Below are 12733 nucleotides of genomic sequence, written 5' to 3'. Positions count from 1 at the left end.
AGTTAACTTTAATATGGGTATTAAAAAGGGCATCAGGGTCTTTAGAAGTACCCGCTCAAGAGTGCGTGCGCTAGAAATTGGGCTGGTCCCAGGTGTATTGTTTAAGCGGCACCATGCAGAGACTGTAATGGCACATGGAGGAGGAGGGAGGTGGGGGGTTGTCAGCCAGCAGTTGAGTTAGCAGCACTATTGGGCTGACCAGTCAGTCAAAACCAGCAGATTTCAATGATGACTAATCAGGAATCACAGCAACGTATGTCTTTGTACACGTCAACCTGAGTCAGAGGTTCTGTGTAACAAGCAGTCATTTGTAACTGTTTGGAAAAGGGCATTGTGTGAACCATCTGTCAATCAAACTCTTGCCATTCGAGAAGAGAGAAAACATCTCTTCCATTGAAAAAAGCTTTTAGTGTCGTTCTTTGCTCTTCTTTCAATGAAGATATAACTGATGCTATGCAGCGTCTAAACTCACCTCCGCCAATGTTGTTTAGAACGAACGGTCGCCTTTCCATGTCGTCTGACGCACAAACCTAAGACACGGTCGTAGCTGTCAGCAGCTCCTCACAGGACGCCGATTGGTCCGTGACAATGGTTCGGACACAAAAGCATTTCTTGAAGACTGATGGCAGACGATGGCTTCCCATACATGTGACTATATGAGAAACCAGCTGCAGCTGCAGGTTAAATGAATGTAAGGTCTCTTAGAAAGTCATAACTACTAATTATATACAGCCCGACTGATACTGGAGTTTTGAGGCGGGCACTAAAAGATATTAAAATTTAAAAAATAAAAACAGAACAAAAAAACACTGTTGAGGACAAACTTGTCTGACTGTCTTGTCTTCTTTTTGCCACATTCGTCCTCAGGACCCACGTTAAAAAAAAGGCCATCACCGATTAAGACAGCAGGATGTACATTCAGGGATGTGTGGCCCATTGGCTTCGTTTCGGGGGAAGCTTTTCCAGATAATGACCGGTCTAGAGCCAGGATATAAAATGTGGTACCACAATCGCAAAAGACACAGTGACTGTATGTCACCACACAGGAACATATAAAGAGTACACCAAAGGATAAGACACTCTCTCACATCACCCATGGATAGACATTGCATTACACTACATGGGTCCAATTCTAATTAATTCTCAGGAATTACTGATTATTTTGAATTTGTGAAAAGATGCTGCAGACAGGAGCAATTTTCATTAAGATTCATCCAAAACTAGAAATAGCAAGGCATCACCTATTCGTATCCAAGAAATATTAAAATCTTGCTGTTAGTTCTGAGGTCTCCGGCTCTAAATCGCCGACATCTACACCATTCCACCTCTCCCCCACAGACGCACCACAAAACGGCAATCACATAACTGCAGAAGCAGGGAGGAAATGGGGCTACAAGGAGCAAACACCCACTCCCACTCCAGGAGGCTCGCTGACCTCCAAATGACATCGACCAGATGTTGTACAGCTGAGGGTCTCTGATGGGAGAGCGGGGACTTCGGGAGCAATTGAGGGAGCTCCTGATCCACAGACAGCGAGCTGCCATTACTGCACAACCGTCATCAAGAGATGGAGCAAGTTCGTACTCAACTGACCGAGTCCGACTGCATACAGAGAAATGTTCAGACACATGTGGAACTGTATGCAGCGGACGGACATTTTAGTTGTCGTTAACTTAGAAAGGACAACAATGACAACTTGAAATTCAACATTCCTATTTTCGGCGCATTGATTGGACATCCTGTGATGGTGCAGGAGTAGCAGGGCTCAGCACTCTTTTTTTTTTTAGTAGCTGCAGGGCGGGCATCAGCTTCTGGTTACCGAAACTGAAAATATGGTTGCCATTTTTAGTCGCCTCAAATTTTTTGTATTTATGAAATATTTGTCAACTTAGAGGAATAGTTCACCCCCCAAATGACCATTTGTACGTTTGTTGCTATTTATCAGCCGTGAGAGTTTGTGAACAGATGTTTGAATATGTTGTTAAATGTCGCCCCTCCCCCCTCATTTACTACAGTTAATTGATATACAAAAAGGTCATTTTGTGTGTAGTTTTCCTTAATAATGAAATATGATGTCATGTTGGACTTTCCATCCAGCTCAAAGATGCTGGAATACTTCCCCTCCCGAGACTTTTCTCTGAAACGGATGAGCAGCAATAATTAAATATCACTAATGAACCCATATTGGAAATGTATCTATTTTGGGGTTCACATTCGGCTGTTTTCTGTCCCTACTTTTAATATGTAAAGAAGGCCTAGCCATGATCATTGCCAAAGGACAAAAATTTGCAACCACACTGTCGAGCCCTGGGGACGTAGAGGTTTTTTTGTGTAAAAGCAACAAAGCACAGACACCCACACGATGTGAAAGAAATAAAGAGTAAAATCTCGAAACTTAACCTTGCTGCTAATGGAGCTCAGTGGGGAGATAAATGGCGTGCAGCAGACAGAGGAGTGGGCTGGGTTTGACTGTCTGAAGATCCCAGAGTGGGAGCTGAAATAAACTGAGATGAGCCGAGCCAAACTGAGCGGAGGCGTAACAGTTATCTGTCCCCGACTGAGCCCGCAACAGAACTCCATCACGGCTGAACAGGAGGGGAAATGACTAAACAGCAGCTGTCTGGAGGAGAGAGAAGAGTGGAGAGAGAGGGGGGGGGTGTTCAGGTTAAACCGAGCACAGTTTTGACTTATCGCGTCTGCGGAGGGGGGCTGCCCATTATCAGCCCTGTGAGGCGCTCGCACAATTTAAAGCTAATTTTCTGTCCCTTCTTGGCCGCCTCATTAGAACGTTTCAATCAATGTGCGTTAGATCCCGAGATCAGAAGCCAACAACAGCGGCCTGAAGCGCGGGGCGGGCAAGGCTTTCTGGATGGAGAGAGGATGGAGAGCGAGGGGTTGGACGCACTCGAGACAAAAAAACTATTTCAGACACCGAGAGCAGGCCCTGAAAGCCCCCGACGTTAATCTGCTACCAAAAGCAGTTCTGAAAGTCACACGGTGAAATGAGTCCACAGTAACCCAACCACCGGGACGGTCTCCCCAGCACTCCCCATGCTCACATATTAAGGTCAGTATTCCAACACTTTATTGTTTTTCAGGTTTATTTTCTCACCCTGTTTCGGTCTCATTTATTAGAATCTAATTCTCACAGAGGCCTTTGTGCTTATTTGGGCCGAGGCACACAGAGAGAGAGAGAGAGATTTTACATGTGCCCCTCCGTTTGTCTGCCCACATGTTTGCTCTCCAAACACTCTGATAATGAGCGTTTTAATAAGATCTACACATCAAAAATCTGGTGATGAAATAGGAGAGCTGCTACTAAAGAATGGTTCAATTAATGATAATATTTTCCCCATTAGGTGAAAAGCGCCAGCACGGTACTTCATCTTCTGTGTGTGTGTGTGTGTGTGTGTGTGTGTGTCGGGTCTGCAGATGGTAGTGCTGCTAATGAAAAGAAGGTAAGGCCCTGGCGGGATCCAGTCATGTCTCTGTGATTACTGGCAGCCGGCGCATGCGGAGGAGGTATTGTTAGTCTCGGTGGATTTATGCTCGTCTGCAGAGGTGTTGCTGCCGACATGCCAAAATCTCCAGGAGTGCGCAGAGGGTCCCGCTGCAGCCCGTGTGGAAGAAAGAGGTCCTCCGAAATGAGACTTCACCTCAGCCACGTCCTCTGCTATCCGTGAAACGAATGGAGGCGCGTTGCCCTCCACTTCTACGACACATTCAAATTCATCCAGTTTTCTGACGTTCTTGTTATTCAGCTAAATTCAACGGGGAACAGAGTGACTGTTGGCTGAATCACTACAGAGGAGTCAACGTGACTTATGTAATATGTCTGGGACTTTCTAGTTGACGAAGATGATTACATCTTTTAATAAGGAGGTCACTTTTTGGGTGGCTGCACATTTAATTCGAATATTAATCGCGGATCACTATTTTGATCTACTGCGATATTGATACTTCAAAACGCATGCGCTGCTCATAGGAAGGTCACGCGCTTCAGGTCAGGAATTAATCCGTCACATATTTATTTTTATTAGACCGTATCGAGCGTGAACTAATCTGACCGAGAACAGACGGAGCTGAAACGCTCGGTCTCTTGCGGCACAGCATGAATACGACAGATATCCGACCCGTCCTCCCGACGGAGCTTCATCTCAACCGTATTACCGTTACGATGCCGAGAGTAATACGACCCGCGCGCCGTGTAACACGTCGGTGCGATGCCCTCCCCCGAGGGCCTGATGCCAGGCCAGCCACGAGTATTTGTGACCTCACCGAGACGTTCATCGTGTTTCACCTGCACGGCACCATCACGGGGTGGAAAGCAGGGGAGATGGGCCGGAGGAGTCTTTACGCGTTTTATTTGGAAACCCGAGCCCTCGCCGGTAATTGCCCAAAATGACTCTAATCGTAATTGACGGTCTGGCTTTCTACTTTGTCTGCACAAACTTTCCAGGACGACGGGGGCTTCGGCAACTCTGTTAAAAGTCTGGACGCAGGAGCGCACACGCTCTATATCCATCAGAGCGGGACATAATGTCTGTCCTCCTTTTGTCCTTTGTGCTATCCTGCTATCTTTGTTGGGTCCTGTGTGTGCGTGTGTGTGCGTGTGTGTGTGTGTGTGTGTGTGTGATGATGATGTAGCCGGCCATTAAGCCAGGCTGAGAGGACGATAGTGCTCTTGAGGGGGAGAAGTGGTGATTTCTGGCAGCTGTCTTGGCGTTGACAAGCTTGACGTGTTCCTCATTCTGACATCACGCGCCGACGCACACAGGCGCACACATGTACACACACACACACACACACACACACACTCCTGAGCATATCTGGACGTTGCTTTCGCTCTCTGTTGTTAAACTGTAAATTGCGAATATTTGCAATGGTGTGTTTTTCATTTGGCGAGGAGTGAAATGAAGTGCAAATGGACTTTGGTTTGTTTTCCAACCGCAGTTTTTCGAAGGTCACCTGCGGTCGACGAAAAGCAGCCGTAAGACAAGTTCGGGGCAAATCATTTCTAATTTGAAATTCAATTCAAGTGGCGTCGCACCACCAGGATGTACCGACTCTTAAATATAAATGTATTAACTTAATGCAAGGCTGGGATCACACAATCGCTATCTTCTTTTCCGTTTGTGCACTGGTGGTGGTGGACATTCAAAAATGTGACTTCATGAGTGCGTTTTGCTGTTTTTGTGTATTGTGCAGACATTCTTGTGTGTGTGTGTGTGTTTTTTCCCCTTTCTTTTTTGACTCGTGTTCCCGGCCTAAAGGGGTTCTGCACAGTACCTGGCTCGTGGCCGGCTCCGGTGGCCAGGGCGGGCATGGCTCCTGCCGGCTGCTTCCCGGTTCCCCTCAGGCTGTGGAAAATGGCAGCGGGACGTCAGGGCGGTGGGCTCCTCGGCAGCTCTCCCCGGGGACCGGCTGAATGTGAGCGCAGGCTTTATGCCATGGAGCCCTGCGAGAGAACAGCATTTTAGAGCCCACTTGTGAGATGGCCGAGCGGCCGCGTGCACGTGTGTGTGTGTCAGTCACCGGCGGACACTGTGTTCTGTGTTATGGGATCGGTATACCTGCCATACTAGCAAACACATGCACTTGTGTGTAGGGGAGCCAGCGATCGACAGCGAATGACTCGCTCGACGGTGTGCGTGTGCGTGTGTGTGTGTGTTGACAGTACACTCACAGTTGACTCTGGGTGTTTACAACCCAACACTTATTTTTCTTATGGTGCTGAACATCCTGCTTTGTACTCGAGCCAGCATCACCTCACCCAGCACCCAAGTTAAAACACACACACACACACACACACACACACACTAGCTACCCCACGCTTTATTCAGCGTCCAGCGGAAAACAAGGGAAACTTTATCCGCTGAGGGGAAAGTAAGCAGGCGAATGCAACAGACCTGTGAAGAAACTCAAACGGGCGTGGAAAAGCACCGCTTCGTAAAGAATGGCGCTCTACTGGAAAGCCAGATAGAGCGGGGACAGGAAGAGCGGGCATGTCGAACACGAATAAAAAGCCCGTGGCTCATTGAAATCTCTCCCCACACTGCGGTGGATGAACATGTGCGGACACACGTGGCGGCGGACAACGAGCTCCTGAACCACAACAAGAGCCGAGCGGCCGGTCGTCAGGAGGAGACGGCAGAGCGGAGCGGACTTCCAGACCTAGAGTCAGACTGGAGGGCAGGAAACTGGAAGGTGGAGAAGAAGCTGGAGTCCACCGTGCCCCGTCCTCGACTCGCTCACATCTTGGTGAGCCTTGAGCAGCATTAAGAATTTAAATGACCATTTTTGACCAAGATTATGCAAACAAATATAATTCGATAATTTAACACGCTTTGTTGGTGGGACATCACCTTTGATATTCGGTGTGGGAATCTCTAGGCTCGATTCAAAGGACTGTTATTCGATGATTCAATTATTATAGATTCATCTTGATGCACTAAAATGTTTCTAGAGGGGATTTCTTGTTTCTCACTGAATCTTTTTGACACAACAGAGCAGCTCTTCCTCCCAATGAACTCAACATTTGTCACAACCTCTGCCAGCAGAAACCTCAGCAGGCCCAGCTAAGTCCTGCCACCAGCGCGAGTGATTTATCTGAAATGGGGAGAATGGAAAACAATTAGGTCCAAGCCTGTTGGTTCTTTACAACACGCAGCTTAATGACCTGTTATATGTCAGCTCCCATGTGCTGTGGCCCGGTCAAGCTCGGTTACCTAGACTGTGCGGCCTTGGGGTCGTGTTAGCTGTTCACTTCCCTCAGATGAAAATGCTCAAAATAAACACCAGCAGTGAGATAAGCCCCATTGTGTCTCCCATGTTGATGAGAGTTGGGAACACTGGCTCTGGGTGGACACGGACTCACAGTGGGCTACGGCTGAACTGCAGCAAGGAGACGCCAAGACACCTGCGCCCTTTCTGGCACCTTGGGACCCAACAAGGTGGCGTCGGCCGCACGCACCTGAAGTTTGAAATGTTTGGGACTTTACGCCGTGGACAAAAAGTGGACCGGAAATTTCAAAACAAATGTGTTTTCTGTAAAGAATCTCAGTCAGCCCCCGCAGTGACGGGCGCAGCGGGCTGACTTTTTCCTGGCGTTTTGTTTTCCCCGCATGCGCTTACAAAAACACACTTTGGTCGAGGCTCAAACCTGCCGAGACTGCAGCCCACGTCGAGCATCGCTGCCACGCCTGTCTGACATGCGGTGATGTGAACTCACCTCTGGGCCTCGGCAGACCGGCAGGGAGCTTTTGTGGAAAAAGCATCTAGACAATGCGGTCCAGAAGATGCCTGAGTGAGCAGGTAAGCAAGCCATTAAAGAGCGAATCAGAAAAATATATTTTTTTGGTCTGGATTGAAATGTTCAAAATATGGTGCATTCATCAAACAGCACTTTCAAAAAAAAAAAAAAAAAAGGATTGATTTTCCACCGAGGGGAGATCTAGGACGCAGAACCCCGCTCCTCTGTCACGCCAGCGCCAATTTGTAGGCCAGATTTGTCAGTCGTTTGCATGACGGGAAACCTGGTGAAACCGGAGTTCGGTTCTGTTCAGCTCTTCGGATACTTCAATAAAATAGGTTAAGGGGACCGGCAGTGAAGGGCAACGGCGCCTCGAGCAGTGACCACAAAATCTCTCCAGCAGGCCGGTTTGAACAGGGGACCGAACCTAACAGCCAGTGCGCTCTTGCCAAGAGAACTGACCCATGCTAAATCAGTTCAGTGTTTCACAGAGCACGGTTTTGTCATAAGCCTTTGTGATTGGAATGACAGACGCAAGGAAAGACAAGGGACATGAATTCTCCTTAGGTATGCCGCGCTGCAATATCAGTCGTTCGGTCTTTAGTTCCATCCAAAAGGGAATGACCACATATTCCCCAATCTGACAAGGGATCCATCTTTCCATTTGAGGGGCTTTTGGTGGGCCAGGAAGCATGTCCCTGAGCCGGGAACACCTGGGACCTTTAAAGAAGGCCCAAAAGGATCATAAGAGACAGGCTTGAAGAAACATTCCCCACTGTCAGAATGCTCTAACCGTGTCTGTGGAGATCACACAATATCAGATGGTCATGGGGGGAGAAAAGGGACACCATGTGGACAAGAGCTGGGCCTCACTTGATTGCGTCCTCTGCCGCTGTGAAGTCGGACATCTTCGAATGGTTCTGCCGCCATCTAGTGGGAACTTTCACAACTGCAGGGAGTCTTGACCCTGAAACAATCCAGCTGTGACCGGACCTGAAAACCCCTCTCCCCAGCAAAAGGCCCGCATGTGTGGATGTCAGGAGACGCCCTTTGTGTCTGTTCAGTGTGAAATAAGAGGTCGAATCAGTATTTATAGAGAAAATAGCCCGAGGTGATGGATAGGTAGAAGGATGGAAACAAGGAGGTGCGGAAGACTGTTATTCTTCCTCACTTTTCAAAAACAAGCCTGTCCGTCCAGCCGGGAGGGCGAGGGCTGGACCCGCCTGACTCCCAGCTGGATGTTGATGAAGTTAGTGACGGGAAAAACAGAGTCAGGAGGTGAAATGAGTGACTGGAAGACCTGTCACTTCTGAAGGCCTTCACGCGGCCCACCAAGGATGGTTCCATGCTCGTGTTGCCTCCATCTGGCCCCCAGGCAGCAAGCGCTACAACAGGACACGGCAGAGGTCAAGAGAGGTCAAGTCTGCCATTCAGCACTGCTGAAACCTCCCCGGGGTGTTGGGTTTTTCTGTCCTGGATTGTCCCACATCAAGTGACAGGAAAGCCAGCTACTGGCCGGGGTTTTTACTGGGCCACCGTGAACGACGCTGATCCCCTTCAACGCATGACAGACGCCCATCCAACGCCACCCCTGTCACACCTGCTCCGGTTACAGCTCTAAGGGCCAGTTTGCTCCAAAGCGAGCCACCAGCTTCGAGGTCTGCTGCTCCGCTCCAATCCGCCGAGGTTCTCTGCACCGGGTCCTCGCTGAGACGACAGAAGATCTATTTGGCAGTCCGCTTGACACCTGCTCAGGTTACCAAGTCTGTACCGTCTGTTGCAACATTGTGAGGCTTTGGTTCCGCACTTATCTTTGTCTTTCATTAAGGAGAGGTCAAGGTTTTACTGTCCATGTGTTTGTTGCCTTCATGGATCCCTCCAATACCGATCGGTTGTGGGAAGTCATGTTTTGTTGGGTTTGTTTTTTTGTTTTTTTGGAACAAATGAAGCCAAAGTACTTTTGCTAGACAATATAGCAAGAATTTGATATAAATGAGAGTATGCGATCAAAGAATAAGCAAACAAATTACAACACTGACTATTTATTCCACACCTTTTGGTACTGGTAAAATAAACCATGGGCTCGGCAATAAATCCATTAAATATGATATTGAGATATCAGGAAACACGATTAGGTTGTCTAAATCTATGAAAGCATGCCCATTCTAAATCAAATCTTTTAGAAAATCTGATTTTCCACTAAAGTTGTTAATTAAATGAGAAAATATTTTTCATTGACTCTGCCAGCTGCACCATGTAAATAAATACTCTCACCTAAATCCACTCTCAAAGAGCCATCCTTTCCTTCGAGCTCATGGCCTACCGCTTCATAATCCTGCATCCAAGGCTACAGGCGGTGTGTGTCTTTAACAGCTGTATGCTGAAGGGTTCACTATCTTGCTTTTGCATGTTCTTGTGCGCTCGCACAAAAGGTCAACCGAGGCAGCCGAAAGCACACAATCTTCCAAGTACACGAAACAGGCTCCTAAATATTTGCGCCGCGATGCCGTTGAGAGAGAACCCGACGTGACCGAGACAGAAGAGGAGGTGTGCTGCCACGTGGTTTCTCTTTTCATGGAAAACTCTGCTCTTTTACTTCAGGACCCGTTGGTGAGCTTCAGCTTTGGGGTATGGGGTATAGGGGAGCTGCGAAGACAGATTGGATGTAAAATCAATTTGTATTTCAGCTACTCTACATCATAATGGCTTTAAGGAACCGCAAAGTGCAAAGTCAGACAGACAGAAGGGGATGGAGTTACAGCCACACGCACACAACCATACATGACACAATCATAAGAGTATAATTGCAGTGTATCCAACTGTGGTAGCGGCGAACATTCATTTACACACAGGCACACGGTGGACCTGCATTTCAATGGGCTGTGCATAATTGCAGTGTATTAAACCGTGGTGCAGGGGAATGTTCATCCGCATGACATTTTGAAACCGAAAGACCGTTACGAGAGAAAAATAAAAGCAACATAAGAAAACCCTCCCGATGCCAGCTTTCTCGTTTCTTCCGTGGAAAAACACATTGTCGAATAATGTCTTTCCTCCTTCCATCGGCGCGGCGCTGCCAAGATGTCGCCATGTCGATTCCCATTAAGCGTGAGGCGCGTGACGCTGGCGGGACGGGGCTGCGTTTTCCAGGCGCGTGCCATACGACTTCTCGTTAATAGCCGTTGGCTTTACGAGGGATCGGGGCTGCTTCAATTAAGGCTCCGCGGTGCCTGGCACGCCCGATGTGCCTGGAATGACCGGCTGCCGCGCAGGAGCCGTACCAACGATGAGCCATATTATAGCGCATTCATACAACTGCACAAAAATACTTTTTTTTTAAAAAGCATATGGTAATAGATTATGGGGGGTTCGAGGTTGACAGAGAAAGCAGGAAAAGTCAGCTTCTCTTCTCTTGGTCTCAGGTAGGACTTTTATTGACAGCTCAGGATCAAAACTCTGCCACGTGGTGCTCATACGCGTCCAGCCTTTCCACATAAAATGCATTTGCTTGTGTGTGTGTGTGTGTGTGTCTGTGGTTTGCGCACGCAGATACGGATTTGTGTTCAGGTCAACCTGTCTTTCCAGACGCATGAAGTCATTCTCAGCCCTCGCAGACGCCACAACACGCAACTGCCTGGAACAGTTTTTTTTTTTTTTTTAAACAGGAGACAGATTCACGTAATTTACAAGAGAAATGAAACGATGTTTCGGGAACTTGCTGCTATGGAAGAATATGAGTCACGATCACTGAGAAAATCAAGAGGTGACAGACTGGGAGTCACTCGTGTCGTAGATGTTTATTGCAGAATGCTACAATGAACGTCTGGTGGACGTGTCAAACTGGCTTTAAGGCGCCTGCTGCTCCACACAGGGAACATAACATGGATAAAAATATCACAATTCAAAGCAACACACAATGAAACAGACAAAAGGGTCAAAGTCACGTTGTCCTTACAATATTTGTCACCACAGAAACACCTGTTCCCAGATAATAAAGACATTGGGTGGATTTAAGAGATCTGAACGAACAAATAAGCTATACTATAGTTTGTATAGTATACAAATGGAAAGAAAAGCTGTGTGTGTGTGGGGGAGACTCACCGGGACACTTTCTTCCTGCAACACAAACAGCAGCGAGCACACAGCAGCGAGCCCGCCACACTATCGCAGTGCACTGACTAAAACTCCTCTGTGCACCCGCCTACCAGGTGTATCGGCTCAACCTGAACAGACCTGAAACTCTAGTTTATTTTCCTGCCTGGCTCTCGGGGGCTCCACCCTTCTTTCTTTTCTTTCTTTGACCTCACAATACAATCTGATTGTAAACAGAAAGAAAAAAGAAAAGAGGGAACAGAAAAAAAGAGTATTTTACATTCCCAGTTATTTAGGACGCTCTCAACACAAAATAACGACAGTTTGACTAGACGTGATTTCCACCTGCGATGGCTCTTGATGCCATTTCTGACCATACAACAAAAAGCATGTTGCACAGAACCTAAATTAATTCTTTACTTGTCTTATTAGTTTTTACAAAATGGCATTCAAAGCACCGACCACCCTGCAGCCTTCATCCCGCGTGCAATGACAACAGGTGGCCGCTAGATGGAGCCACCGGCTCACTAAATATCTCCAGACCACTCATTGTGTGGAGAGAAGAAAGAAACCAACAACTGTGGAAAGTTGCAGGCTGTGTAATTCTGCAAGCTTGCTGGTGTGCGTTTGTGTGCCGGACTGTGTAAGTGTGTCTCTGTCCTCAACGTGACCTCAGATGTGCCTCAGGGTGCCAGTAAAGATGGGCACCAGTAATCTCATCCCACTGGCTGCCAGAGCCCCATTGATCACTAAGAGAATGGAGAGTCACACACAGACACACACTCACACACATGTTGTAGTTCAGGCTGTCTATATCACAAGGCAGTGTGAGGAAATAAAACTATTTTGGCAGCACGGTCCTGTACGTTTTGTGCATGCTGCCTTACTGGGACACTTGATTACAACAGCTGGTGTTGTAATCAATGTAATTAGCAACACCTGGGCTTCTCCTGCGAGGATGAGCCACAATGTCTGCTGTAAAAACCTTTCTTAAAGGCCCTTGGAACTGGCAATAATGGTACTAATAGATTGTTAAATTCTATTTTTGATTTATTTTTTAAAGAAACAATCAAAACTGTAAATTGCATGTCCACCTCCCGTATCACACACATACACACAATAAATAAGCTACATTTCTACATAAGGACACGGGTTAAGTCACGGCCAGACATCATCTGGAGGCATCATCGTGGGCTCTGAAAAATAATGAACGCATAACGGAGAAAATAAACAAATAATAAAAACCACTAGTTGCAGAGACGCATTGTCGTCCCGACCACTTCCTCATCCCAACACCTCGTCCTCCTCTTTGTCCTCCTCCCATCCATCCCGCTGGTTCCCATGCACACACAGCAGCTCTTTGTCTCTCTCTGACCCATTAACAAGTGA

At 47.5% G+C, this 12733-nt stretch overlaps 1 protein-coding gene across 2 annotated transcripts in view; it reads right to left on the bottom strand.

The window, feature by feature from the left end:
• The window catches only part of mpp7a (MAGUK p55 scaffold protein 7a), a 119046-nt gene that overhangs the window by 88351 nt on the left and 17962 nt on the right, over window positions 1-12733 (bottom strand). For both annotated transcript variants that reach the window (XM_068582053.1, XM_068582054.1), the window contains exon 2: window positions 5290-5458. In XM_068582053.1, coding sequence (XP_068438154.1) covers window positions 5290-5326 — 37 coding nt within the window. In that variant the 5' untranslated portion in view covers window positions 5327-5458. The remainder of the gene's footprint in view (window positions 1-5289; window positions 5459-12733) is intronic.

The sequence above is a fragment of the Clinocottus analis genome, unplaced genomic scaffold (genome assembly GCF_023055335.1).
Source record: "Clinocottus analis isolate CAN_PGR_092001 unplaced genomic scaffold, fCliAna1.0.p SCAF_18, whole genome shotgun sequence".
Lineage (NCBI taxonomy): Eukaryota > Metazoa > Chordata > Actinopteri > Perciformes > Cottidae > Clinocottus > Clinocottus analis.
This window is presented reverse-complemented; position numbering and strand designations above follow the sequence as displayed.